Source organism: Chiloscyllium plagiosum, unplaced genomic scaffold, assembly GCF_037043375.1.
Source record: "Chiloscyllium plagiosum isolate Xiang-an unplaced genomic scaffold, Cpla_swu_hap1 HiC_scaffold_17, whole genome shotgun sequence".
NCBI classification, from domain to species: Eukaryota; Metazoa; Chordata; class Chondrichthyes; order Orectolobiformes; family Hemiscylliidae; genus Chiloscyllium; species Chiloscyllium plagiosum.
Window position 1 is genome coordinate 73481942 of NW_028270155.1, and position 27767 is coordinate 73509708.

Here is a 27767-nt window from a genome sequence, read left to right on the forward strand (position 1 = left end):
AGTTGCATTTAAACTAATTAGCTTGACTTGTGAAGTGCCAGTGGGTCTAGTTTGATTTTGTTTTACAGACTGCATCCTTGATTATCAAACAGATATAATGGGAGGTGCAGTGGAACACCATTTCCCTGGCGCCGTTTTGTTCACTGCGGGGCCTTCAGGCAGGCAGAGGGCAGCGCCGGAAGTGAACTCCCGGAAGTGGTTGCCCGGGGAGACGGAGAAGATGGCGGCCGATTCCACGTCGAGCAGCAGTGGCGGCCGGAGCAGCTGCAGTTCAAGTCTGTCCATGGAGTTCCTGGAGGGCCTGACTGAGGTTGCCGAGTTACAGGAGGCTTACAGCAAACTGTGCAGCGAGGAGGTGCGGGGGTGGGGTGATAGGGGGCAAAGCCAACCCACCATGCACTCACTGATAGACAGTGGGAATGTGTGTGTTTCTGCCGCTCTTTAAATTGTCTGTATGTAATAAATGTATATGAATTATAGAAAGTATAATATATAACCGTGTGCATTTCGGTCCATTCATGTGGCTGTACACACAGTTGTAGACATGTCAGTGCTCCTTTGGGATAAGTGTACAGAAGATGTATACATACTCAAGACTTACACTTGCTACTCTTATGACCTCAGAACTTAAAGCATAGCACGGTCAAGTATTTTATCAAGTGTTGCCATCGTTGTAATGTTAGAAAGGTAGCAGCCAATTCATCCACAGCAAGCTCCCAGAAACAGTTACTTCTAAGGCCACAAGGTACAGGAGCAGAATTAGGCCATTCAACCCTTTGATTCTGCTCTACCATTTGATCATGGCTGATATTTTTCTCAATTCCATTCTCTTGCCTTTGCCCCATAAACTCGGGTTCTTGATTAGTAAATTTCTGTCCTAAAGACACGCAATGACTTGGCCTCCACAGCCTTTTGCAGCAATGAGTTCCACAGATTTGTGAGAAACAAAAGCTCACTCACTTTAATAATTTCAGTCCGAGACTTATTTCTGATCAGCCATTTATTTGTACACCTATAGATGGGTGCTTTGTCTAATTACCTAGTAAGGTAATGACAAAATGCACACTATATCCAAAAAGCCCTCGCAATTTATACCATATGTTTTCCTTATTCCATTGTCTGTTCCCTGCTTCGCTTATGTCACTCATTTCCTTAAGACTTATTCCACAACTTCTGTTTATCCTGTCTTGTCCGTGACAAACTCTTATCTCTGACTCCCATAAGGGTGTTTGACGTCAGTCTATTGTAGATTATTGATTAGGCATATTTTTTCTTCTATCAGCATCTATTTCCATCCAGAGGCCACTTTGACCTCTTTAATTAGGGTTTGTTCCTGTGTCTCTGTACAAGCGAGGAGAACAGATGTTTTCCTGTTTGCCCATATATCCACCATTGTTCTGTATTCATGTCTCATGCTAACATATCCTTTCTTTTTACTGAATATGTATTTTCTCATTCCTGTTCTGTATCAGAATTTATACTTGCAGAAATAACATTAATTCATTTATATCCCACAATTTCCCCTTTTTCTTTTCATTACTATCTGTTATCTTCTGCATTTTTGTCTCCTTTTTTTTTAACATTGTTCCCAAAATTCGCAAGCATCATTTCAGAGATTTCATCCATCTTAGTCTCACTCATTTCCTTATTATTTAGTTGATAAAGTTCCTCTGTCTGATTCCCCTCAGGGGCATTCGTTTCACCAAGGCTGTTTCAATCAGCCTCTGGGTGAGTCCTCGTATACAGGGTATGACACAACAGCCAATGGCCACCAATACCCCGACTACTACTATCAGGGAAGTAAGGATAGAAACCACCACCCCCTTTCTCTGCTAAAATCATATCAAGGGCTATTCTATTTTCCCATGCCATCCTACTTGTCGCATCAAGCTGTTCTGATATTCCTTTAACCGCCTCTCTTGTATAATTTATAAATCGCTGTTGATTATAAAAAATGTAATTTATCCAGTCTACATTTTTATTAATTGTTACCCACCAAAAGAGAGCTGACTCAAAGCCTGCTGCAATCTGGTTACGAGCTTTGAATTCAGGTACTCCCCTAGGGACTCCTACCGAATCAAGATAAATCCTGTCATCAAAAGAAGTATCTAACAGTAATCTCTTACCCCTTTCCTTTTTCCCTACTATCTTTTCCTTCTCAAATGCCAAGGTAAATGGAATTGCCAATTGTACAATTGCGCATATCCCTTTCCAATCCGGAGGTAGGGTGGGTCTCAATATTTTTCCTCCACAGTACCACCACAGATCCGCTCGGGGAACCTTTAATGCTGAGTAGTTCCCTCCCTTCTCCGTTTCGGTAACATTCTTAATCTCTGTACATAATTTCAGCTCCCCCAAATGTCTCGACCGACACGTACCTCGCCTGTGCACACATGACGTGTGATTTCCAACTGCGGCGGAAAATGTGGGGGGAACTTTTGCATCTTTCTCCTCCAAGGGAGGGAACATCAGAGATAGGGAGGTACAATTCCTATCATTCCATGCAGTCTCATCCTGGTACAGGGCTATCATACATTTCATGCCCTTCCTGTCTCGCTTCCACCCGAGTGGAAAGGGAACCACCTGGGCCACTGGCCTACCGGAGGCACATGCATAGCAATTGCTTTTGTTCAGACTTTTTACAGTATACTTTACCCATTCAACCCAGGCATTTGCATCCCCGTACCCAGTCTCTATCTCGATGGTCTGTTTCAAATCCTTTACCTCTATAATTTTTACTACTGTAGGATCATTGGGAGGGGTGAAAGGTTGTATCTCATTACCCAGTAATTCTACCCATTTTTCCCTGTCCTATGCTAATTCGAAAACAACAGCCCAAAAACTCCTTCCCATTTGCTTTCATTTCAATCCCAAATGTTTCATTTAATTGTACCTCATAAGTGCCACCTCCCAAAACTGCTTCGTGCCATGTGGTTTTTCTTATCGTTAAATATATGGGGTTACACTTTTTATCGGGACAATCGGTGCTGGTCGAAAGGGGGCCCGGTGTATTGTGACAAGACCATTATACCATGTACCATCCCCGAGGCCATCCCCATAGGACTTAAGATGTATCTCTGAGTTGCGGTATTGTCTCTGATTAGCTACATTCCCACAATTTATTAAGCTACATATATCAGTGTCTATTACTTGTGGATTATCAGACTCAGGAACCATTAATAATACATATGAAAATGATATGTGACAAAATCCTAATACCAAGAGGGCTAGCATCATAACTCTAAGCATTCCCAGTATTCTGATCATTATGCTAAAACACAAAAAGGCTTAATACACACTCTTACAGAAATAATCCCGCGCTCGCGTCGCCACTGTATAGTCAATTACTCAAAGTCTCTTTAGTCTGAGTTTCAGCGGGTCTTGCGTTGATTCGGCTGTCCAGGCTTCTTCCTCAACTGGAGGGTCCACAGGCCCTTTGATCCGAGTATAATGAGTCCAGCCTTTCTCCACCGTCCTTATTGCCGTTTCGGTAGTCAAAAGAGCCTGATACGGCCCTTCCCAGTCTGGCTGCAGCTTAGTCTCTGTCCATGATTTTAAGACTCAATCTCCTGGCCGGATGGGATGAACAGCAAATTCAAGGGGCGGAGTCTGTGCCAATAGACCCTGTTTTCTGAGGAAAGATAAAGAGGAGGACAATCCCAGTATATACTTCTTTAAAAACAAATCTTTAGTTTCAGGAATTGGCAATTCTCCCTGCGTTCCCAAATAAGGTAATTCAAATAAGATTTCATAGAGGGATAGTCCCAAATCTTTCCTCCGCCAAGGGACAAGCCCAAAAGGCATCCTTTAAATCTATCACACTAAACCATCTGTAATCATGAGGGATCTTACTTAATAACGTGTAGGGGTTTGGCACCACTGGGTGCCTGACCTGTACTATTCGATTTAATGTTCTCAAATCCTGCACCAATCGATAAGTTCCATCAGATTTCCGCACTGGTAGAATTGGGGTATTATAAGGAGACATACATGGCTCCAACAAACCATCTCTAATCAGTCCCTCAATTACTGGCTGCAGTCTCCGTTTACCTTCTATGGAAATTGCATATTGTCGTTCACAGACAACGTCCCCTTTCCGTTTTAAATTTATTAAAAGGGGAGGGATCTGTAGTTTTCCACGATTCCCTTCTCTAGCCCATACTATAGGGTCTATCTCTCTCTCTGCATCCTCTGTCAATATTGCCAGTTGTACAACTAATTCTTTTTCCTGAATTTCAATCTCCAGTCCTAAAAGGATAATTAGGTCTCTCCCCAGTAAGTTACTTCCTATATCAGGGATATACAGCAGTTCCCCTGTAACCCTACCTTTAGGACCCCGAAACAGTAATTGACCGTGTTAACATTTCTACTTTCTTTGGTTTAAAATTCAGCGATGACCGTGCTGCCCCGTATCTACTAGGGAGATTACCTCCTCCCTACACGGTCCCACTTTCAAGTTTATCAAGGGTCCCTGGTGGGCCCCTGAGGGCAGGAACCCCTGACACCCCTATTCTTCATCATAATTCATAAGCGGAATTGCCTTTTCTTCCCTTTGTAGATCAGGATACTCCCGCTTAAAATGCCCTATCTTTCCACAATAATAGCATCCTGCCTGTAGCGACTTCCATCTCTGCCCCTGTCGCTCAAACCCTCTATCAAATGTTCCCCCTTGTCCTCTCCCTCTTTACAAACACTTTCTGTGCCTCTCTCAACAATTCATCTAATGGTTTTTCACTCCATCCTTCTATCTTCTGTATCTTTCTCTGTATGTCTGGCCATGCTCTTGTCACAAAATGTACTTTCAAAAGACCCTGTGCCACTGGGTCCTCAGGGTTCATTCCAGAGTAGTTCCGCATTGAGTCCCTTAATCTTTGCAAGAAAGCTGAGGGAGTCTCATCTTTCTCCTGTCTAATTTCAAAGGCTTTAATCAAATTCTGTGACTTCGGAACTGCCTCTCTTATTCCTTTTAGAATCAGGTCTTTCAATTCCCTCATTTCTTCTCTATGCTCCGGGTTTTGGTTTTCCCACTGGGGGTCTCTGAGGGGAAACTTCACCTCTCCCTGTCCAGCATCCCCATCTCCAATCGGGTGTTCCCTGTCCTATATTTTAATGGCAGTTCCTCGTACAAGTCCCCTTTCCTCCCCAGTAAATAATATATTCAAAATAGACATTAATTCAGCCCAGGTATACAGACTGGGCCCCAAAAATTGATCAATTTGTTCAGACAACCCCACCGGATCCTCAACCAGGACCTCCATTTCCTTTTTAAATGTTCTGACCTCCCCACTGGTGAGGGGGGCACTTACAAACCCAATCTCTTTGTCCCCTATGGGTACCTCCCAAAGGGGATAAGTCGTTACGTTTTTCCCCTTTTTCTTTTTTTTTAAAGAAATATTGCAATATTTCTAGCTCCCCATAACTTCAAACACCAATTCATCAATTCATGCTTGACTAACCTTCAAAGCCTGTTCCTAACTTATAAATATATTTATATATATTTACGTTCATTTCTTCAGTATTTAATAGTTAAAATGCAAAATGCATACAGTTCCCAATTTTGCAATTCACTGTAATTACCCAGTTTTAGTCCTTTAATTTAGATCCAGAATTAGTTTCCTTAAATAGTCCTGACCAATCATTGCTCAATTACAATACTATAGGTCGTAAAATAATCAGAGCTTGCCTTAAAAGAATTTGTCTACTCAAGTTTTTTTAAAAAAAAACTTCTAATGCATGAACAATGGCTGAATCCAAGGTCACAGATATTAACCATAGAATTTTGCTTTTAATACAATCTAATGTTGAACTGAAACTTCAACTGTCCTCCATAAATCGCCGTTATGTAAAGATAAAAGAGATTAGTTAGAAACTGATAGTAAGGCAGTCATGATCTGTAAAAAGAACAGGAGTTATCATTCCTTTTTTTTCTTCATAATCACAATAGAATCCTTAACCTTAAAAGAAATCATGTTAAGTTTCCATAACAAAATCAGATTCAAAACAGTCCTGGAACACAAGCTCCAGGGAATAAAACACAAACATTCAATCACCAACAAACAAATGTTCACTCAAACCAAATCACAAAGGGTTAAACTTCCTACCAGCTGTACAGCTCTTTACATTCTCTCTCTGTCTCTCGCACATTGACATATAAATTCAGATATTCACAAACCCAGTCTTCGTCCGATCTGTACTTTGGCCAGAAGACAGCGGGACGAAGAATGGAGTCCTTAGTCCATACAAAGCAACAATATTTAATCATCTTTCTCCCTTGTACAAGTATTATTTTGCCAATTTCCACAACATCCTGCCCAAAGGACTTTCCGGAGGAATGTTGTAAGGGACCCCGCCTCCATTTCCATTGCCGTGTCCTTACTTTGTTTCCCCGGAGGCTTTTTTCTTACCCAAAGCGCAAGCCATATTGAGTTCCTTCGTTAGTCCCTTATTAACTACTAAAACTCAATCCCGGCCACCAAGGCAATACTTAAAAGTCAATTTTCTTACCTTGGTCTGTGCACAGAGTTGCCTGGCCCCTTTTGTCACCGTATTTTCTATCGAGCTCCTATCGAGCTCCTGTCTGATTCAGATGTCTCTCTTATAGGATTCACATCAGTCACCCAAGGGAGCAGACCAAACCGGGACACGAGACCGCTCCTCAATGGGGAACGGGACGCGTCTTCCCAGTGTCCAAGGCCAGCCACTCCCCCCGGTGATGGAAGAAAATCCCGGACGAGCCTCCAATTGTGAGAAACAAAAGCTCACTCACTTTAATAATTTCAGTCCGAGACTTATTTCTGATCAGCTATTTATTTGTACACCTATAGATGGGTGCTTTGTCTAATTACCTAGTAAGGTAATGACAAAATGCACACTATATCCAAAAAACCCTCGCAATTTATACCATATGTTTTCCTTATTCCATTGTCTGTTCCCTGCTTCGCTTACGTCACTCATTTCCTTAAGACTTATCCCACAACTTCTGTTTATCCTGTCTTGTCCGTGACAAACTCTTATCTCTGACTCCCATAAGGGTGTTTGACGTCAGTCTATTGTAGATTATTGATTAGGCATATCTTTTCTTCTATCAGCATCTATTTCCATCCAGAGGCCACTTTGACCTCTTTAATTAGGGTTTGTTCCTGTGTCTCTGTACAAGCGAGGAGAACAGATGTTTTCCTGTTTGCCCATATATCCACCATTGTTCTGTATTCATGTCTCATGCTAACATATCCTTTCTTTTTACTGAATATGTATTTTCTCATTCCTGTTCTGTATCAGAATTTATACTTGCAGAAATAAATTAATTCATTTATATCCCACAGATTCACCATCTTTTTTAGATTAGATTGAATCTAAACTTATCTGTAAGTTTCAATGAGATCCCCCCCCCCCCCCCCTCATCTTTCTAAACTCCACCAACTACAGAGCCAGCATCTTCAACTGCTCCTCATATGACAAGCCCTTCATTGCTAGGATAATCTCCTTTATGGCTAGCACATTCTTCTTTAGACATAGGGCCCAAAACTGCTCATAATATTCCAAATACAGTTTGGCCAGATCCTTAGACAATCACAGCAGTACACCCCTTATATTCTATCCCTCTTGAAAGGAAGCCTAACAATACAACTGTCTTCCTAACTGCTAACTGAATCTGATTGTTAACTTTAAGAGAATTCTGAACTAGGATTCCCAAGTCCCATTGTGCTTCAGATTTCTGAAATCTTTCTGCATTTAAAAATACTCCATGCCTCTATTTCTACCAAAGTACATAATCGCTCACTTTTTTACATTGCACACCATCTGCTACTTCTTTGTATACTCCCTAGCCTGTCTGAGTCCTGTAGCCTACCCACTTCCTCAATACTACCTTTCCCTCCACCTATCTCTGTGATATCTGCAAACCTAGCATTAATGCCCTCTGTTCCTTCCTCCAGATTATTAATATATAACATAAGCATTGTGGTCTCAATACTGACCCCTGCGTCCTGAAGAAGGGTTTCACCTGAAACATTGACTTTTCCACCTCCAGTTGTTGCATGGCTTGCTGTGTTCTTCCAGCCTCCTGCTTATGTACCTTGGATTCCAGCATCTGCAGGTTTTTTTGTCTCAAACTCCACTAGTCACCAGCAGCCATCCTGTTAAGGTACTTTCATCCCCACTCTACATTCCGCCAGTCAGCTAATCCTATATCCATGCCAGTACCATGCCCCAACACCATGAGTACCTTCTTATTTCGCAGCCTCCTGTGTGGCACGTTGTGAAAGGCCTTTGGAAATCTAAATAGATCACATATTCTGGTTCTCCTTTATCTAATTTGCTGGTTACCTCTTCAAAGAATTCTAACAGATTTGTCAGATACAACCTCCTCCTAACGAAGCTATGCTGACATAGCTCTGTTTTATCATGCACCTTCAAGTACTCTGCAATCTCATCCTTAATAATAGACACTTAAATCTTATCAGCGACTGGGTTCAGGCAGACCAGCCTATAAATTTCTGTCTTCTCCTAACCTCCCTTCTAAGCAGGGGTGTTACATTGTAGCCCTCCCTGACTCCTGAAAGATCAACACCAATGCCTCTAGAATCTCCTTAGCTATCTGCTACAGATTGCTCTGGTTCATACTGACCAGTCAGTAGTCTGTCTGGTCTGGGTCATTTATCCGCCTTCAGACCTTTTCAGCTTTTCCTTGGTGATGACCACTACACTTACCTCTGTCCCTGATTTTCTTGAGGTCCTGGTATGCTGGTTCTTCCACCATTAAGACCCATGCAAAGTAGCTATTCAGTTCCTCTGTTCCCCATTACTAGTTCTCCAGTTTCATTTTCCAGCTGTCCAATATCTGCTTTTGTGTCTTTTTTTTTAATATATCAAAATAATATTCTTAGAATATCCTTTTATATTACTAACTAGCTTACTCTTGTAATTCATCATCTCTTCTCTTCTCCCCCCCCCCCCCCCCCCGCCTTATTGTTTTTTTAACTTGTCCTCTGCTGGTTTTTAAAGGCTCCTCATCCTTTCGCTTCCCATTAATCCTCACTACATTGTATGTTTTTTTTCTTTTATTTTTATGCTGTCCCTGACTTTCATTGTCAACCCTGGGTTGCTTTGTCCTCCCCTGGGATGAATTTCTCCTTTGCCTCTCGAGTTAGCCACAGAAACTCCTGCTATTGCTACTCCACCATCTTCCCTGCTTGGCTCCCTTTCAGTCAACGAGCTCGTTGGATGCTGCCTGAATTGCTGTGCTCTTCCAGCACCACTGATTCAGAATCTGGTTTCTAGCATCTGCAGTTATTGTTTTTACCTCCCTTTCAGTCAACTCTGGCCAGCTCCTCCCTTATATCTTTGTAGTTACTTTTACTTAATTGTAGTACAGTTACATTTGATTTCAACTTCTCCCTCTCAGATTGCAGGGTGAATTCTATCATATTGTGGTCACTGTCCCTAAGGGATTCCTTCACCTTAAGCTCTCTAATCAAGTTGCACATCACCAAATCTAGAACTGCCTGTTACCCAAAGGGCTGTACTACAAGATGCTCCTTGTAGGATCTGCTGCCAACCTTATTTTCCCAGTCAGTCTACATATTGAAGTACCCCATAAATATTGTAATAGCATCTTTTTTGCATGCATTTTCCATCTTCTAATTTATTTTAGATGTTGGAGAAAATTCAATGTTAATTGATCGAGGAGGGAGAACACCACTGCTCTTTTTTTGAGTCGTGTCACAGGATCTTTGCCCACTTGAGAGGGCAGTTGGGGGTCTCTGTTGAACATTTCAAAAGATGAAAGGTGAAAACCTTTGACATTGTGGCCCTTTGTCTGTACTGCACTGGTTTGTCAAGTTGGTTTTTGGTTTAGGTCTGTGGTTTAAGAAATGAACTCCACCCACAGGTTCAGATGACTGAAGGAGCCATGTCACTTCAAAGTAGACAACAATGGAGTGAATTCATTGAGTAGCATCATTGCTGCGGGCTTGCCAAATGGGAACACATATGTTGATGTATAATATGAATGTGAAAGTGAATACTTTTTTATAAAAATAGTTTTCTCCCCTTCAATTTTTTTTTTCAACCTTCCTTTTTTCCCTAGTGTCGGCCATGGTTCAGGTGTGAGTATTACTGTGTTTGAATCAGAAGCTTGAGGGTTCATTCCACAGATGAGCACTAAAATCAACACTGAAACTCCAGTACAGTGTTGAGGGAGGGCTGTGCTATCATTCTGATGAGATGTTGAACTGAGCCTCATCTAACCCCTCAGGTGGACATAAAAGATCCTACAGCACTGTATTAAAGAAGAGTAGGAAGTTCTCCTTCTTAACCAGACTAATATTTATTACTGAATGAAATCTCAGAAGTACACCACTTGATCATTATACTGAGAAGAAAGATAGATTTAACTCAAAACTCTTTTTTTCTCTCTCTCTCTCTCTCTTTCTCTCTCCACAGATACTGCCAGGGTTGCTGAGCATTTCCAGTGCTTTCTATTTTTAGATCTTATCGTTACCACATAGTTTTAGTTTGGAACTTGCTGTGGGCAAATTCCTCTTCATATATTAAACAATAGTGACCGCATTTCAAGTGTATTTTGTTGGCTGTAAGGTGTTTTGGGACATGCTGTGGAAGTGCAGGCCTTTCTCTTATTGGTGATTTCTCCATTAGGAGTACAGTTCGAACTGAGTCTGACTGCTCGCTGAGTGGTAGTAATTTCAGATCTGGAGTGTGACAGTGAACAACGGCAAGTTTTTTCACCAAGGAGGGTATCACATATGAGCCTGATCCTGAATGCATTTAATGTTCTGACACCTGCACTTTTCAGTGATCAGGTGCAAGAAGGGGTCCATAATGTAATTTTAAAGTTGCTGGAGTAGTATTTCAGATCCACCCAATCTCTGATCCCACCGTGGCAGTAGTGGGATTTAAGTAATCTAGGATAAAATATTAGGCTAATTAATAATGTTCATGAAGCTACTGGATAGTTGTAAAGACCCATTTGATTCGCAAATGCCCTTTAGGGAAGGAAGTCTGCAGTCTTTATCCACCTGATCTGCATTGGACTCCAGACCCATAGCAATGTTTAACTGGTATCTGCAATGGCTTAGCAAGCTTTCAGTAGTAGGTGTCTCATCATCACCACCTACTCAAATTCAGGATGCTGGTGTTGTCAGTGATGCTCATATAAAAAATACTCCAGGGGCAAGAGTTGAATTGTAGAAATCCCATTATCATTGTGACTAAACTCAAAAATAGGCCGGCTTGGTTTGTATAGCTCAAGTACTCACTGAATAAAGGTACTGAACCTCTAGGGCACTGTTAGTTCCATCAAATTCTCCATGTAATTCCTTTTTAGTGCTGAAGGAACAAGTGATACAATTGTCCAGTGTCAATGCTAGATGAGAGTATGATTGATCTAGTTATGTTGTCATTTGACAGCTCCCTGATATTGGCTGGAATGACTGTTTAGACAAAGAAGCAGAGACAAGCTGCTCTCTGTCTTACTGACTCTGCAAAACTTAGTGCATTTGGGGTTAAAGGTAGACCTAGGATGATAAAGTACAACGGGTATTTCGCTGAGTGAGGAGTGTAAGTGTGTGACTGTACCTGTGCTCCGTCTGTAAGGGATGTGAATGTCAGTATTTGGTGGAAATCTGTGCATTGTGTTTAGTGGCGTACATCTGTGAGTTGTTTTTATGCTGCTTATTTCCTTTTCTTTCTGCAGCAAGAGGTTGAAGCAGAGCTTGAGGCTCTCATTGGACAGCAGAGCAGCCTGGACAGTAAGATGGTGGCTCTGCACCGTATGGGGTAGGTACTAATATAGAGAAGTGGTGATTAAAGATCTGAACCTTTTACCATTAAAGATTGAGATACCTTTTTTAATACTTAACCTCCTAACTTCACTGTATTCGAGAACGTTGCCTTGGACAAATTTTTGTAAATAGATTGCTTTGCAGATTTGCCATTGTGTCTGCTTAAATTACATCACCAACCCAAGGAAACCTAAACACACAAATAGAAAGTGGGTCATACCACTAGTGTTTCATCCGGAGGCTCACTGACTATGTTACCTGGTATGGTGATGAAATATCTGAAAACGAACCTTCCTGCTCGGTGAACAAACCTACATTTGGAACCTCAATCTGAGCTACAACTCGCTAACAATTACAATATATAAAAGGCATCTGGATGGGTATGTGAATAGGGAGGGTTTAGAGAGAGATGGGCCAAATGCTGGCACATGGGACTAGATTAATTTAGGATGTCTGTTTGGCATGGATGAGTTGGAGCAAAGAATATGTTTCCCTGATTTATGTCTCTCTGACTCTAATCAGGCAGCCCTTGCTGACAGATATAAAGAGGAGTGTCAGAAGTTAAATACATTCAAGTTACAAAGTAAGAATGATGTACGTGACTTTTGCTAACGTGGAGGATAAATATTAACTTTGATTCTTTGGGCTGCATTGCCTGTTTCCATGTTGGGGATTTCATGTGTTTAGTGATTATAATGGAATCAGCAGATGGACCTCATGGAATATGAGTTCCTTGATTGAGCTCAAGTATGATTCTGGTCTAATCATACTTAAAGTTGTTAGGATCTTGGATACTCCTTAGGCAGCGCTAACAAAATAGTCATTTTCTGATTGTTAGTTATGAATCCTATTTATGCTCATTTTTCACAATAACAGGGGCAACTGGAAGCGTTTTTGAATATCTGAGTACATTAATGGTGCAATACAGGTGCAACTTTATTCCTGTGGGTTCAAGTAAAGTTTGGGGGGATTGGTGCTGTTCCATATTACTGGTTGCAGCATTGGTGGTTTTAACTTATACCAGCAGTGTGCCAAGAATTGATGCTGGATCCACAGCTTTTTGTTTTTTTTATATAAATGATTTAGATGTGAACGTACTAAGTTTGCAGATGACATCAAAATTGGTGATGTAGTGGACAGCAGAGAAGGTTACCTTGATCAGATCAAGGAATAGAGTTTAATCTACATAAATGTTGCGGCTGTACAGGATAATGATTAGGCCACTATTCCATTAATTCTTGTCTCCCTGCTATAGGAAGGATGTTATGAAACTTGAAAGGGTTCAGAAAAGGTTTACAAGGACATTGCCACGTTTGGATGGTTTAAGCTATAGGGAAAGGCTGAATAGGCTCCTTGGAGAGTTGGAGGCTGAGGCTGAGCCGCCTTTTTCTCAGGCAGTGGTAAAAGGCATCAGGACCATTTGGCAAAAGCACAGGAAATGACATCACCAGCCCAAGGAGACTTAAACACACAAATTGAAAGCGGGCCATACCACCAGTGCTTCATCCAGAGGCTTACTGATGATGATACCTAGTATGGTGACGAAACATCTAAAAATGAACTTTCCAGCTCAGTGAACAAACCTACATTCAGAACCTCAATCTGAGCTACAAATCTTCTCAAAACTCGCTAACAATTACAGTATTTAAAAGGCATCTGGATTGGTATATGATTAGGAAGGGTTTAGAGAGAGATGGGCCAAATTGGAAGGTATAGGGGGGATGTCAGGGGTAGGTTCTTTACCAGAGAGTGGTGGGGGCATGGAATGCGCTGCCTGTGGGAGTGGCAGAGTCAGAATCATTGGTAACCTTTAAGCGGCAATTGGATAGGTACATGGATAGGTGCTTAAGCTAGGACAAATGTTCGGCACAACATCGTGGGCCGAAGGGCCTGTTCTGTGCTGTATTGTTCTCTGTTCTAAATGCTGGCAAATGGGACTAGATTAATTTAGGATGTCTGTTTGGCATGGATGAGTTGGAGCAAAGAATATATTTCCCTGATGTATGTCTCTAGACTCTAATCAGGGAGCCCTGGCTGACAGATATAAAGAGGAGTGTCAGAAGTTCTGTTCACTGAGAGCTGGCTCTGAGGAAGCCAGACCAGTATCAAGGACCCTTCACGTGTAAATAAAGTATGACTTAGTGATGGGATATTGACCTCGAGGGAGTTATTGCACTGTGGAATTATTTTCTTTTGAGATATAGTTACGATATGGCTCAAAGATTGGCATGGAATGAATGGGTTTCGGTTTATTGGGTGCGGGGACCAGTACTGGGATAGAGTGAATTTCTTGAGTCAAATCTTCTTCCTAACACTAATGCCCTTCAACTCCTCATTCTCTCAAGCCACTTGGGTCTTTAGTTCTGGAAGATATCAGTATCTTCCTCAGGGAAACAGATGCAAAGTAATCAGTTAGTTTTTCTGCTAACTCTCTTCTATCCATTATAAATTCTCCTGACTTTGCCTATAAGGCATTGCTTTTAAGCAAATGTTTCCTTCTAACTAACCGAAACAAGCTTTTGCAGTCCTTTTATTTTGTCTCTTGCTCGATTGTATTCATATTCTGTTCTCCCTTATTAGTTTTTTGGCACTCTTTTTGTTGTGTTCTATAAATCTCCCAATCCTTAGAATTACTGCTAATTCTGGCAACAAGATTCTTTTAATCTTCTTTAACTCTGGAGCGGCATGGTGGCTCAGTGGTTAGCACTGCAGCCTCACAGTGCCAGGGTTCGATTCCAGCCTCGGGTGACTGTCTGTGTGGAGTTTGCACATTCTCCCTGTGTCTGCGTGGGTTTCCTCAAGGTGCTCCGGTTTCCTCCCACGGTCCAAAGATGTACAGGTCGGGTGAATTGACCATGCTAAATTGCCCATAGTGTTAGGTGCATTAGTCAGAGGGAAATGGGTCTGGATAGGCTACTCTTTGGAGGGTCGGTGTGGACTTGTTGGGCCGAAGGGTCTATTTCCACACTGTAGGGAATTAAATCGACTTCCTTTGCTAGCCACTGATCTTTTGAGTTTTTGTACTTTGAACCAATGAAGGAATACTGTCTGTAAGTCAGCGGCACGGTGGCTTAGTGGTTAGCACTGTTGCCTCATAGCACCAGGGTCCCAGGTTCAATTCTAGCGTCGGGTGACTGTCTGTGTGGAGTTTGCACATTCTCCCGTGTTTGCGTAGGTATCCTCTGGGTGTTCCAGTTTCCTCCCACAATCCAAAGATATGCAGGTCAGGTGAATTGGCCATGCTAAATTGCCCATTTTGTTAGGTGCATTAGTCAGAGAGAAATGGTTCTGGGTGGGTTACTCTTCGAGGGTTGGTGTGGACTGGTTGGGCCAAAGGGTCTGTTTCCACACTGTAGGGAATCTAATCATAGTACAGCTTTTTAAAGACTCTCCATTGTCTATGGACAGTCATTCCTTCTAATGTTTTCTAATTCACCTCATGCCTTCATAATTTCCCTTATTCAAATGTAAAATCATTGCTTCAGATTGAACTCCCTTGTTTTCAAAATAATTTTAAAAATCTATCATACTGTGGTCACTCATTTCTAAAAGTTCTTTTATAACAAGATTGTTAGTTGGTCCTGTTTCCATAAAAATACTAGATGTAAAATAGCATGTTCTCGAGTTAGCTCATCAACATACTTGCAATATGCTTCAGAAACCTGTCCTCCACAGCTTTAGTGCTGAATCGTTTATCCAGTCTGCATAGAGATTAAAGTCCCCCATGATAACTGTGTTACCCAGTTACATGCTTCTCTCATCTCTGGAGTAATACCATCTCCTACCCTCTGACTATTATTTGTTGGCTTAGAAATAACTCGACTAATGTCTAATGTCCCATGCTGTTTCTTAGCTCTACGCAAATAGATTTCACATTTCGTTCTTCTGATTGGAGATTTTTCCCTTAGTAATGGACTGACCTCATCCTTTGTTTTTAGTGCAACTCCACCTCCATCATCTTGTCTGTCCTTCCAAAATGTCAATTATCCTTACATATTCAGTTCCTAGTCCTGGTTGCCATGCAACCAAGTTTCTATAATAGTAATTAGATCTTACTCATGCTTCTCTATGTATCTCTAGATCATCATCCTTGTAGCAAATGCTGTATACATTCAGGTAGAATACTTCTAACATTGTGTCTTACTGACATCATTTCACTTTTGTAGCATACTCACTGCTTGGCTTGTCTCCCTAGCACCTTTTTGAGTTCCTGTTACCAATATTACTTGCTCTTAACTTGGGTTACCTCTCAGGTTCCTGCTCCCCCAGCTAAGCTGGATGAAACCTGCCCCAACAGCACTAGTAAATCTCCCTGTAAGGATATCTTCCTGTTAGGGAACTATCTATCTCAAAACTGGTCCCAAATCCTGAGAAATCTGATGCCCTTCTTCTGATACCATTTCTCCAGCCTCTTATTCAATTAGTCAATGCAGAAAGATTGTTTTCCCTTGTGGGAGAATCTAGGACCAGAGAACGTCATTTCAGAGTTAGGGTGGCCATTTGAAATAGATATTACAAAAGTATTGTGGTGCAGAAGGAGGTCACTTAGCCCATTGAACCTGCACAGACTTTCCAAATGAGCATCATTATCTAGTGCCAATCTTTATCTTTTCCCCCATAACCTTGCACATTAATTTTATCCTCGATCGAATCTGCCTCCATAATGCTTCCAGGCAGTGTATACCATATCCTAACAATTCATGAAGTGAAAATTTTATTCCTGTCTTCATCCTTGCTTCTTTGGTAAATCACTTAAATCTGTGTCTCCTCTTCTCGCTCCTTTTATGAGTGGGAGTAGTTTCTCCCTATCTACTCTATCCAGTATGTTCATAATTTCAAAATATTTCATCAGAAAACCTGATGAGAGGAGGAAGCATTTCTCTTAGATGCTAGTGAACCTATGGAATTCTTTACCCCAGAGGGCTGCTGAGTTTACATCATTATATATTTTCAAGATTGAGATAAATGGTATGGGAATCAAAGGTTACAGGATTAAGACCAGAAAGTAGAGTTGAGGATTATCAAATAAGCCACGCTGCCATTGAATAGTAGAGCTGACATGATAAACCTAATGTCCGACTTCTGTTCTTACAACTTGTGGTCTTATTAACTGTCAGAAACTGCAATTAGACCTATGTTGGAGTAATCTGTTCGATTCAGGAATCCACGGTATAGCAACATAGTACAGAAGCAATTTATCAGGGGTGAGGGCCTTCAGTACTGTGGAGAGACTGCAGAAACTGGAATTGTTTTCCTCACAGCAAAATAGCAGGATCTGTGTGTTGTAGTGCATGTGTCATAGAGTCATAGAGATGTACAGCATGGAAACAAACCCTTCGATCCAACCCGTCCATGCCGACCAGATATCTCAACCCAATCTAGTCCCACCTGCCAGCACCTGGCCCATATCCATCCAAACCCTTCCTATTCATATACCCATCCAAATGCCTCTTAAATGTTGCAATTGTACCAGCCTCCACAACATCCTCTGGCAGCTCATTCCATACACAGACCACCCTCTGCGTGAAAAAGTTGCCCCTTAGGTCTCTTTTATGTTTTTCCCTTCTCACCCTAAACCTATGCCCTCTAGTTCTGGACTCCCCGACCCCAGGGAAAAGACTTTGCCTATTTACCCCATCCATGCCCTCATAATTTTGTAAACCTCTATAAGGCCACCCCTCAGCCTCCGAACCTCCAGGGAAAACAGGCCCAGCCTGTTCAGCTTCTCCCTGTAGCTCAAATCCTCCAACCCTGGCAGCATCCTTGTAAATCTTTTCTGAACCCTTCCAAGTTTCACAACATCTTTCCGAGACCAGAATTGCACGCAATATTCCAACAGTGACCTAACCAATCGTCTGTACAGCCGCAACATGACCTCCCAACTCCTGTACTCAATACTCTGACCAATAAAGGAAAGCAAACCAAACACCACCTTCACTATCCTATCTATCTGCGACTCCACTTTCAAGGAGCTATGAATCTGCACACTAAGGTCTCTGTTCAGCAACGCTCCCTAGGACTTTCCCATTAAGTGTATACGACCTGCTAAGATTTGCTTTCCCAAAATGCAGCATCTCGCATTTATTTGAATTAAACTCCAACTGCCACTTCTCTGACCATTGGCTCATCTGGACCAGATCCTGTTGTAATCTGAGGTCACCTTCTTCGCTGTCCACTACACCTCCAATTTTGGTATAATCTGCAAGCTTACTAACTACACCTCTTATGCTCTCATCCAAATCATTTATATAAATGACAAAAAGTAGAGAACCCAGCACTGATCCTGTGGCACTCCACTGGTCGCAGGCCTCCAGTCTGAAAAACAACCCTCCACCACCACCCTCTGTCTTCTACCTTTGAGCCAGTTCTGTATCCACATGGCCAGTTCTCCCTGTATTCCGTGAGATGTAGCCTTGCTAATCAGTCTCCCATGGGAAACCTTGTTGAACGCCTTACTGAAGTCCATATAGATCACAAATACCGCTCTGCCCTCATCAATCCTCTTTGTTACTTCTTCAAAAAAACTTAATCAAGTTTGTGAGACATGATTTCCCACGCACAATGTTGACTATCCGTAATCAGTTCTTGCCTTTCCGATACATGTACATCCTGTCCTTCAGGATTCCCTCCAACAACTTGCCCACCACTGACGTCAGGCTCACTGGTCTATAATTCCCTGGCTTGTCCTTAACCACCCTTCTTAAACAGTGGCACCACGTTTTCCAACCTCCAGTCTTCCGGCACCTCACCTGTGACTATCGATGATACAAATATCTCAGCAAGAGGCCCAGCGATCACTTCTCTAGCTTCCCACAGAGTTCTCGGGTACACCTGATCAGGTCCTGGGTATTTATCCACCTTTATGCGTTTCAAGACATCCAACACTTCGTCCTCTGTAATTTGGACATTTTGCAAGATGTCACCATCTATTTCCCTACAGTCTATATCTTCCATATCCTTTTCCACAGTAAATATTGATGCAAAATACTCGTTTAGTAACTCCCCAAATGTCTGTGGCTCTACACAAAGGCCGCCTTGCTGATCTTTGAGGGGGAGAAAGTGAGGACTGCAGGTGCTGGGGATCAGAGCTTAAAAATGTGTTGCTGGAAAAGCGCAGCAGGTCAGGCAGCAAAGGAGAAGGAGAATTGATGTTTCGGGCATAAGCCCTTCTTCAGGTCCTGAAGAAGGGCTTATGCCCGAAATGTCGATTCTCCTTCTCCTTTGATGCTGCCTGACCTGCTGCGCTTTTCCAGCAACACATTTTAAGCTCTGATCTTTGAGGGGCCCTATTTTCTCCCTAGTTACCCTTTTGTCTATAACGTATTTGTAAAAACCCTTTGGATTCTCCTTAATTCTATTTGCTAAAGTTATCTATGTCCCCTTTTTGCCCTCCTGATTTCTGTCTTAAGTGTACTCCTACTTCCTTTATACGCTTCTAAGGATTCACTCAATCTATCCTGTCTATACCTGACATATGCTTCTTTTTCTTAACCAAACCTCAATTTCTTTAGTCATCCAGCATTCCAGCCTTTCCTTTCACCCTAACTGGAATATACTTTCTCTGGATTCTTGTTATCTCATTTTTGAAGGCTTCCCATTTTCCCACCTTACTTTTACCTGCGAAAATTGGCCCCCTTCTGCTTTTGAAAGTTCTTGCCTAATACCGTCAAAATTGGCCTTTTCCCAATTTTGAACCTGCCCTGCCTTATTTCCCAAGTGTAGGTCAAGTTTTGCACCTTCTCTAGTACATACATCCACATACTGAATCAGAAAATTTTCTTGTACACACTTAACAAATTCCTCTCCATCTAAACCCTTAACATAATGGCAGTCCCAGCCAATGTTTGGAAAGTTAAAATCCCCTACCATAATCACCCTATTATTCTTACAGATAGCCGAGATCTCCTACAAGTTTGTTTCTCAATTTCCCTCTGACTATTGGGCGGTCTATAATACAATCCCAATGAGGTGATCATTCCTTTCTTAATTCTCCGTTCTACCCAAATAACATCCCTGGATGTATTTCCGGGAATATCCTCCCTCAGCACAGCTGTAATGCTGTCCCTTATCAAAAATGCCACTCCCCTCCTCTCTTGCCTCCCTTTCTATCCTTCCTGTAGCATTTGTATCCTGGAACATTAAGCTGCCAGTTCTGCCCATCCCTGAGCCATGTTTCTGTAATTGCTATGATATCCCAGCCATGTTTCTAACCATACCCTGAGTTCATCTGCCTTCCCTGTTAGGGCCCTTGCATTGAAATAAATGCAGTTTAATTTACTAGTCCTACCTTGTTCCTGCCTGCCCTGACTGTTTGACTTGCTTTTATTCCCAACTGTATCAGTCTCAGATTGACCTCTTTCCTTACTATCTCCCTGGGTCCCACACCCCCCCTTCCCCCCCCTCACCTTACTAGTTTAAATCCTCCCGAGCAGCTCTAGCAAATTTCCCTGCCAGTATATTCGTCCCCCTCCAATTTAGGTGCAATTCGTCCTTCTTGTACAGGTCACTTCTACCCCAAAAGAGATTTAAATGATCGAAAAATGGGAATCCTTCTCCCATACACCAGCTCCTCAGCCATGCATTCATCTGCTCTATCCTCCTATTCCTGCCCTCACTAGCTCGTAACACCGGGAGTAATCCAGATGTTACTACTCTCTGTAATTTCCCTTCCTATGTCGTTGGTTCCAATGTGGACAATGACCTCTTGCTGGACCCTCTTCCCCCGTGAGAACATTCTGCACCCTCTCTGAGACATCCTTGATCCTGGCACCAGGGACGCAACACACCATTCTGATTTTTCTCTGCTGGCCACAGAAATGTCTGTCTGTACCTCGGACTACAAAATCCCCTAACACAATTGATTGCTTGGAACCCGACATACCCTCGTTGCATTAGAGCCAGTCTCAATACTAGAAACTTGGCTGTTCGTGCTACGTTCCCCTGAGAATCCATCACCCCTTTCATTTTCCAAAACAGCATACCTGTTTGAAATGGGTATAGCCACAAAAGACTCCTGCACTAGCTGCTGACCTCTCTTACCTTTCCTGGAGTTAACCCATCTATGGGACTGTATCTGAGACTTTTCCCCCCTTCCTGTAACTGCCATCCATCACATACAAATTCCTCATTGTTCTAACTGTCTCTCCAACCGATCTATTCAATCTGATAAGATTTGCAACGAACAGCATTTATGGCAGATATAAACTCTCTTTAAACTCCCACATCTGACAAGAAGCACATATCACTCTACTAAAGGCCATTTTTGCTTCTTCACAATCTACAGACCCAGAAAATAACACCGTCTTATCCCTCTACAAACTCTGCCCCAGGTTAAATTAATAGTTATGGCTTATATTTTAAGTTTAATCAAGAGATGTATCTTCAAAAACATATAATCAAGAAAGAACCCACTCTACTCACTAATGCAGACATTCTGTCGGACATACTTAAAAACATTCTAGATTAGAGTGGTGCTGGAAAAGCACAGTAGTTCAGGCAGCATCCGAGGAGCAGGAAAATCGATGTTTCGGGCAAAAGCCCTTCATCAGGAATAGAGCTTTTGCTCGAAACGTTGATTTTCCTGCTCCTTAGATGCTACCTGAACTGCTGAGCTTTTCCAGCACCACTCTAATCTAGAATCTGGTTTCCAGCATCTGCAGTCCTTGTTTTTACCACACTTAAAACAATAATACACTTACCTGCTTCTGTGCTGTGAACTTCACCCAACAGTTCCTCCAAGATCAGTTGTGAATTTCACTGTTAGTTAATTTTCCCAGACGCACTCCAATGTCCAGCGATACATGAATTCAAACAGCAAAGGCAGTATCCGTTTCTTTCTTTCTCTCTCTACTGCACTGACATCACCATGTGCTTCCTTTGTCTGTTCTTCTCCCTCTTAAAACTGCTGTTGTTTTGACTTTTTTTCTCCCCAAAGTTCCAAAACTGTGCAACAGCATATAAAACAGAAATTGCTGCTCCTGGAATTCGAGGAAATCACCTCCAGCACCTAAAATACCTCAAAAAAGGAGCAGCTGTTACAGCCAGAAATTTTTCCCATCCTCCATCTTGGATTACCCAGAATCCTGCGTTAGATTAAAGGAACTGCAAGTTGTTAAGCATTGCATTCCATTAGTTTTCTTATTACAGGAGTGTTGAACATAAAAATTATGTTTCAGTTATATAGGACATTGACGACATATCTCAAATACGATGAGCAGTTTTAAATTATTCATTTGTGGGATGTAGGTACATTTGGCTGGGCCAGCATTTCTTGCCCATTCCTAATTGCCCATTGAACTGAGTGGCTTGCTCAGTCCACTTTAGAGTGCAGTCGGGAGGCAATTTCTGTGGATATGGAGTCAAATGTAGACTGGACCAGGTAAGACTTTCTTCCCTTCAGGTGAATCTGATGAGGTTTTAACCACAATTGACTGTGGTGTCAAGATTACTATTAAAGGAGCTTTTAATTCCAGATTTTATTTAATTCAAGTTTCACCATGGTGTGAGAGCATAATCTTGGGTCTCTGGATTACCAGTCCAGTGACCATTTCACCACTACCTTTCCATTTGGTTTCCTTATTTAAGTAAATATATAAATATATTGGAGGTAGTTTGTCATAAGTTTACTGGATTGGTACCTGGGATGAATGGGTTTCTTATGGGGATAGGTTTGACAGATTGGGCTTGTTTTTGTTGGAGTTTAGAGTTGTGAGGGGTAACTTAATTGTAGCGTGTTCGGTCCTGTACCACTGGCACTTTTAAAATTTAGGGTTGCCTTTTTAGAAGGTGAGGGGAAGTTTTTTTTCTTTCAGTGGTTTGTGTAACTTTAGAAATCTGCCTCAGGCAGAGTCATCGATTATTTTTAAGGTGGCGATAGGTAGATTCTTATTGGGAAGGGAATCAAATGTTATTAGGAGTAGATGGGAATATGGAATTTGAAGCACAAACAGATGATCGTGTCGAATGTTGGAGCAGTTTCAAGGTGCACAACAGCTTACTTATTCTCACATTTCGTATATTTGTCAAAGGGGTGTTCATTGAGAGATTTTGATAGTGGATAGCGACAATCTGTTTCCACTGGCAGGAGGGCCGGTAATTGCCATGAGGATGGATGAGGAAGCCACTACTTTTTTAATGGATAGGGATGTTATGATCAATGGAAACTGTCCTAAATGGTAATGGAAGTGGGTTCAATAACTTTCAAAAGAGGCTTTGAAATATTCTTGAAATGGATAATACAAAAGAAGAATGTACTGAAAATGGATACATTTTCACTGCTAAATGGGAAAAGGGAATGAGATCAATTGGATAGATCTTTCACAGAGAACAGACACAATGGGCCAAGTGAACTCCTGCTGTATTTTATGATTGTATGAAATTGAAAATTCATCTTTTGAAATAGTTTCCCTGCTGGTGAGAACAATCTTGGTGTTGTATAGAGAAAATCTAAGTGAGTTTGGTTCTAAACGTCCTGCTGACTGCTCTTCACAGTTGAAATAGCAGCAGTAGGAGGTTTTGTTTTCACTCCAATATGCTTTTCTGAATCGAATGACAATGTTGCAAATGAAGACACTTATAGAACACAGTACAGTGGCTCTCAGTAAGCTTCAGCAGTTTGTGTTTGCTCATTTGAGGTACTGTCATCACTGCAAACTGTATTGGTTTACATGATGTGGAGGAGCCGGTGTTGGACTAGGGTAGACAAAGTTAAAAATCATACAACACCAGGTTATAGTCCAACGGGTTTATTTGGAAGCACTAGCTTTCGGAGCGCTGCTCCTTCATCAATTGGTTGTGGACTTCCACAACCACCTGATGAAGGAGCAGCGCTCTGAAAGCTAGTGCCTCCAAATAAACCTATTGGGCTATGTTTGTGAGAAATTTCTCATAGCTGCTCTGGAGAACAGACAGCTTGATATTAACAATGAGTTTCTGAAATGCAACATATGACACTCCCTGATGCTGATATCTACTTTGAGCTCAAAATGAGCCCAATAATTATATTATGCCAGTGTATCTGCTGAAATATTTAACTATTACGTTAAACAGAAGAGAATGATGTCTGTGAGGGTTCCTCAATCAGTTGTAAAAATGAAGTTTTACCACATTTGAAAGAAATAGCCCAACCTTTCTTTATACTGCTGCAACCTGTCCAGCTGTGCCTCTTTCTGTGTGATATGGAGTATTCCATTCTCCACCATGTTATATTCCCTTCATGGTACTTGCATTGTTATTTTCTCACAGTTGTTTCTTGCATTCTTTCCCCAGTCCAAACTTGCAGTTGATCGAAGGAGATGCCAAGCAGCTTGCAGGGATGATCACTTTTACATGCAGCCTGGCTGAAAATGTCAGCAGCAAAGTTCGGCAGCTTGATTTGGCCAAGGTACGGCAATTGATTTGCAACCCAAGTGTAACTATTGTGTGAATTACAACAATTACATTCATTAATAATAAAGGGATGGTATCAGTTTTTGAGTTTTTCTTTTTGTTGACTGATATTCCCAGTCCCTGAAACAGTTGGTGACATGTTTAACCTGCCATATGGATCAGTAGTAACAGTAGACATATTGCTTTCTTCAGTACCATATGTAGGTTTATGCCTGAGCTTATTTATCCCAATTTTCTACCTTCCTGAAGCAGCTGACTTATGGTGGGATATGTCACCCCACCACGGTAATTGGGCATTCCGGGGATCTCGGCCAGATGCTCATCATTTGCCTCTAAGTTTTGTTATAGAGTATTCATAGAATATTCACGGTAAACAGTATCAGATTTGTAGCAGGGATGATCAACAAATGTCTCAGCTAGTGACATCTGCATCTTTTAAATGAATGATTTTTAAAATATCCAAACCAGAGTATATGAATGAGGAAGTACATGGCATGTGTTTAAATTTATTTTTGAGATGAACACATTTATGATACTGTATTTCATTTCATAACCTTCATTTCAAAAATGTAATATGGGATTTGTTTCCAAATTCCTTTTGGAACCAAGTTAAGTTGATTAATTTGAAATTGTTAACAATCACTGTGACCTGTCCAATGTGCTAAAGGTATGGGTCAAAGCGTCAGTAGATATGCTCTTTGTAATTTTCCTTAACTTGAGTCTTTAATTAGGGATACTTGGCAAGTGTAACCTCTGCAGAGTATTTGTTGAAGTCTGAGGAATGATCACACACTGATTTAATCTTGGGTGGTGGCCTGGGAAATTCTCATCATCCAGAGTTAAATGTTATGTTTAAAATGAATATCATGTATCAAACTGCAATAAAGTTACCCTTCAACATTGTTTTAATTGTTATTGATGCCCTTTTTGGATTGCTTTAGGATATTTATTATTTACTGTTATTTAACCAGAATGTAGGTAGAATGCTGAGCATGCTACAAAGTGGAGTGATCTAAGTGAATAACATAAAAGCATTTAACAGGAAGCTGGATAAGTATATAAGTACAAATGCAGATTAAATTGGGTAAAGTAGGGTGGCAGGTAACTTGTGTGGACCGGAAACAGTGGCATGGACCATTGGCAAATGGCCTGCTTCTATATTGTAAATTCGATATAACTACTGCATTCTTTACTATATCTTGGTATATCTTACTGGTTTTCTAGGGCAGTATGTAAATAGTCTAACTCAGGAAGGGACCATACTGGACCTGGTGTTGGAGAATGAACCCGGCCAGGTGGTTGAAGTTTCAGTCGAGGATTACTGTGGGAATAGTGATCCCAATTCCGTAAGTTTTAGAAAACTCATGGACAAAGACGAGAGTGGCACTAAAGGAAGAGTGCGAAATTAAGGGAAGGCCAACTATAGTAAAATTTGGCAGGAGCTGGGGAATGTGGATTGGGAGCAGCTGTTTGAGAATAAATTTACATTGATATGTGGGAGGCTTTTAAAGAGAGGTTAATGACAGTGCAGGACAGACATGTCCTGGTGAAAATGGGAAATAGAAATGGCAAGGTTAGCGAATCATGGATGATAGGTGACATTGTGAGACTAGCTAAGAGGAAAAAGGAAGCATACATAAACTCTAGAGAATTGAAACCAGACAAAACTTGGAAGAATATTGGGAAAGTAGAACCAATGAGAAGGGAGGAATTAAGAGGGCTAAAAGGGGTCATGAAATATCTTTAGCAAACTGGGTTAAGAAAAATCCCAAACCCTTTTAGTTGTATATAAGGAGCAAGAGGGTAACTGGAGAAAGGGTTGGCACACTCATGAACAAAGGAGGGAAGTTATGTATGGAGTCAGAAAATAGGTGAGATTCTTAATGAGCACTTTGCATCAGTATTCACCAAGGAGACAGACATGATGGATATTGAGGTTAGGGATAGCTGTTTGATTACTCTAGGGCAAGTCTGCATAAGGAGGAAGTGTTGAGTATTCTGAAAGACATTAAGGTGGACAAGTCCCCAGGTCCAGATGGGATCTATCCCAGGTTACTTCAGGGAAGTGAAAGAGGAAATAGCTGGGCCTTAACAGATATCTTTGCAACATCCTTGATCATGGGTGAGGTCCCGGAGGATTGGAGAATTGCTTAAGACTCCTTGCTTAGGAAGGGTAGCAGGGATAATCCAGGTAGTTAAAGACCCGTGACCCTGATGTCAGTGGTAGGGAAGCTGCTGGAAAAGATACTGAGGGAAAGAATCTATTTACATTTGGAAGAAAATGGGTATATCAGTGACAGGCAGCATGGTGTTGTTCAGGGAAGATCATGTCTTCCCAACTTAATAGAATTCTTTGAGGAAGTGACAAAGTTGATTACTGAGGGAAGGGCTGTAGATGTCATATACATGGACTTCAGTAAGGTGCTTAATAAGGTTCCCCATAGTAGGCTGATGGAGAAAATGAAGTCGCAAGGGGTCCTGGGTGTTCCAGCTAGATAGGTAGAGAACTGGCTGGGCAACAGGAGAAAGAGTAGTAGTGGAAAGGAGTTTCTCAAAATGTGACCAGTGGTGTTCCACTGGGATCCATCCAATGTTGTTTGTGATTATACATAAATGATTTGGAGGAAGGTAGAGCTGGTCTGATTTGCAGATGACAGTAAGGTTGGTGGAGTAGCAGTTAGTGAAGGGGACTGTCAGAGAATGCAGTAGAATATAGATAGATTGGAGAGTTGGGCGGAGAAATGGCAAATGGAGCTCAATCCGGGCAAATGTGAGGTGATGCATTTTGGAAGATCCAGTTCAAGAGTGAACTGTATGGTAATTGGAAAAGCCCTGGGGAAGATTGATGTACAGAGAGATCTGGGTGTTCAGGTCTATTGTGCACTGAAGATGATAATGCAAGTTGACAGTGGTCAATAAGGCATACGGAATGCTTTCCTTCAGACAAGGTATTGAGTGCAAGAGTTGGCAGGTCATGTTACAGTTGTATAGGACTTTGGTTTGGCCACATTTGGAATACTGCGTACAGTTCTAGTCGCCACATTACCAGAAGGATGTGGATGCTTTGGAGAGGGTGCAAAGGAGATTCATCAGGATGTTGCCTAGTATGGAGGGTGCTAGCTATGAAGAGAGGTTGAGTACATTAGGATTATTTTCGTTAGAAAGAAGGAGGTTGATAGGGGACCTGATTGAGCTCTACAAAATCATGAGAAGTGTTGACAGATTGGATAGCAAGAAGTTTTATTCCCCAGAGTGGGGGACTCATGACCCTTAGTAATTGAATTCATGGTATGGTAGATGCCTGGAATGCATTTTACGCGGAGGTGGTGGATAGAGTCATTTAAGGTATATCTGGACAGATAAATGAATGGGCAGGGAGTGGAGGCATACAGACCCTTGGAAAATAGGCGACAGGTTTAGATGGAGGATCTGGCTCGGTGCAGGCTTGGAGGGCCAAAGGGCCCGTTCCTGTGTTGTAGTTTTCTTTTTGTTGTTCTGTGCATTAATCAACTTGAAATAAATTCTTCTGTTTCAAAATCTGGAGAGTTGCTGGAAATAGTTAGCTGACTTGGCAGCACA

The 27767-nt window shown here is 41.7% G+C and overlaps 1 protein-coding gene across 3 annotated transcripts in view; it reads left to right on the plus strand.

The window, feature by feature from the left end:
• Window positions 1–212: 212 nt before the first annotated feature.
• cog4 (component of oligomeric golgi complex 4) overlaps window positions 213–27767 on the plus strand; it is a 68176-nt gene continuing 40621 nt past the window's right edge. For all 3 annotated transcript variants that reach the window (XR_015760002.1, XR_006314186.2, XM_043707354.2), the window contains exons 1-3: window positions 213–355; window positions 11714–11796; window positions 24069–24183. Coding sequence is in view for 1 of the 3 variants with exons in the window: in XM_043707354.2 (XP_043563289.2) it covers window positions 221–355; window positions 11714–11796; window positions 24069–24183 (333 nt within the window). In the remaining 2 variants the exon portion in view is untranslated. The remainder of the gene's footprint in view (window positions 356–11713; window positions 11797–24068; window positions 24184–27767) is intronic.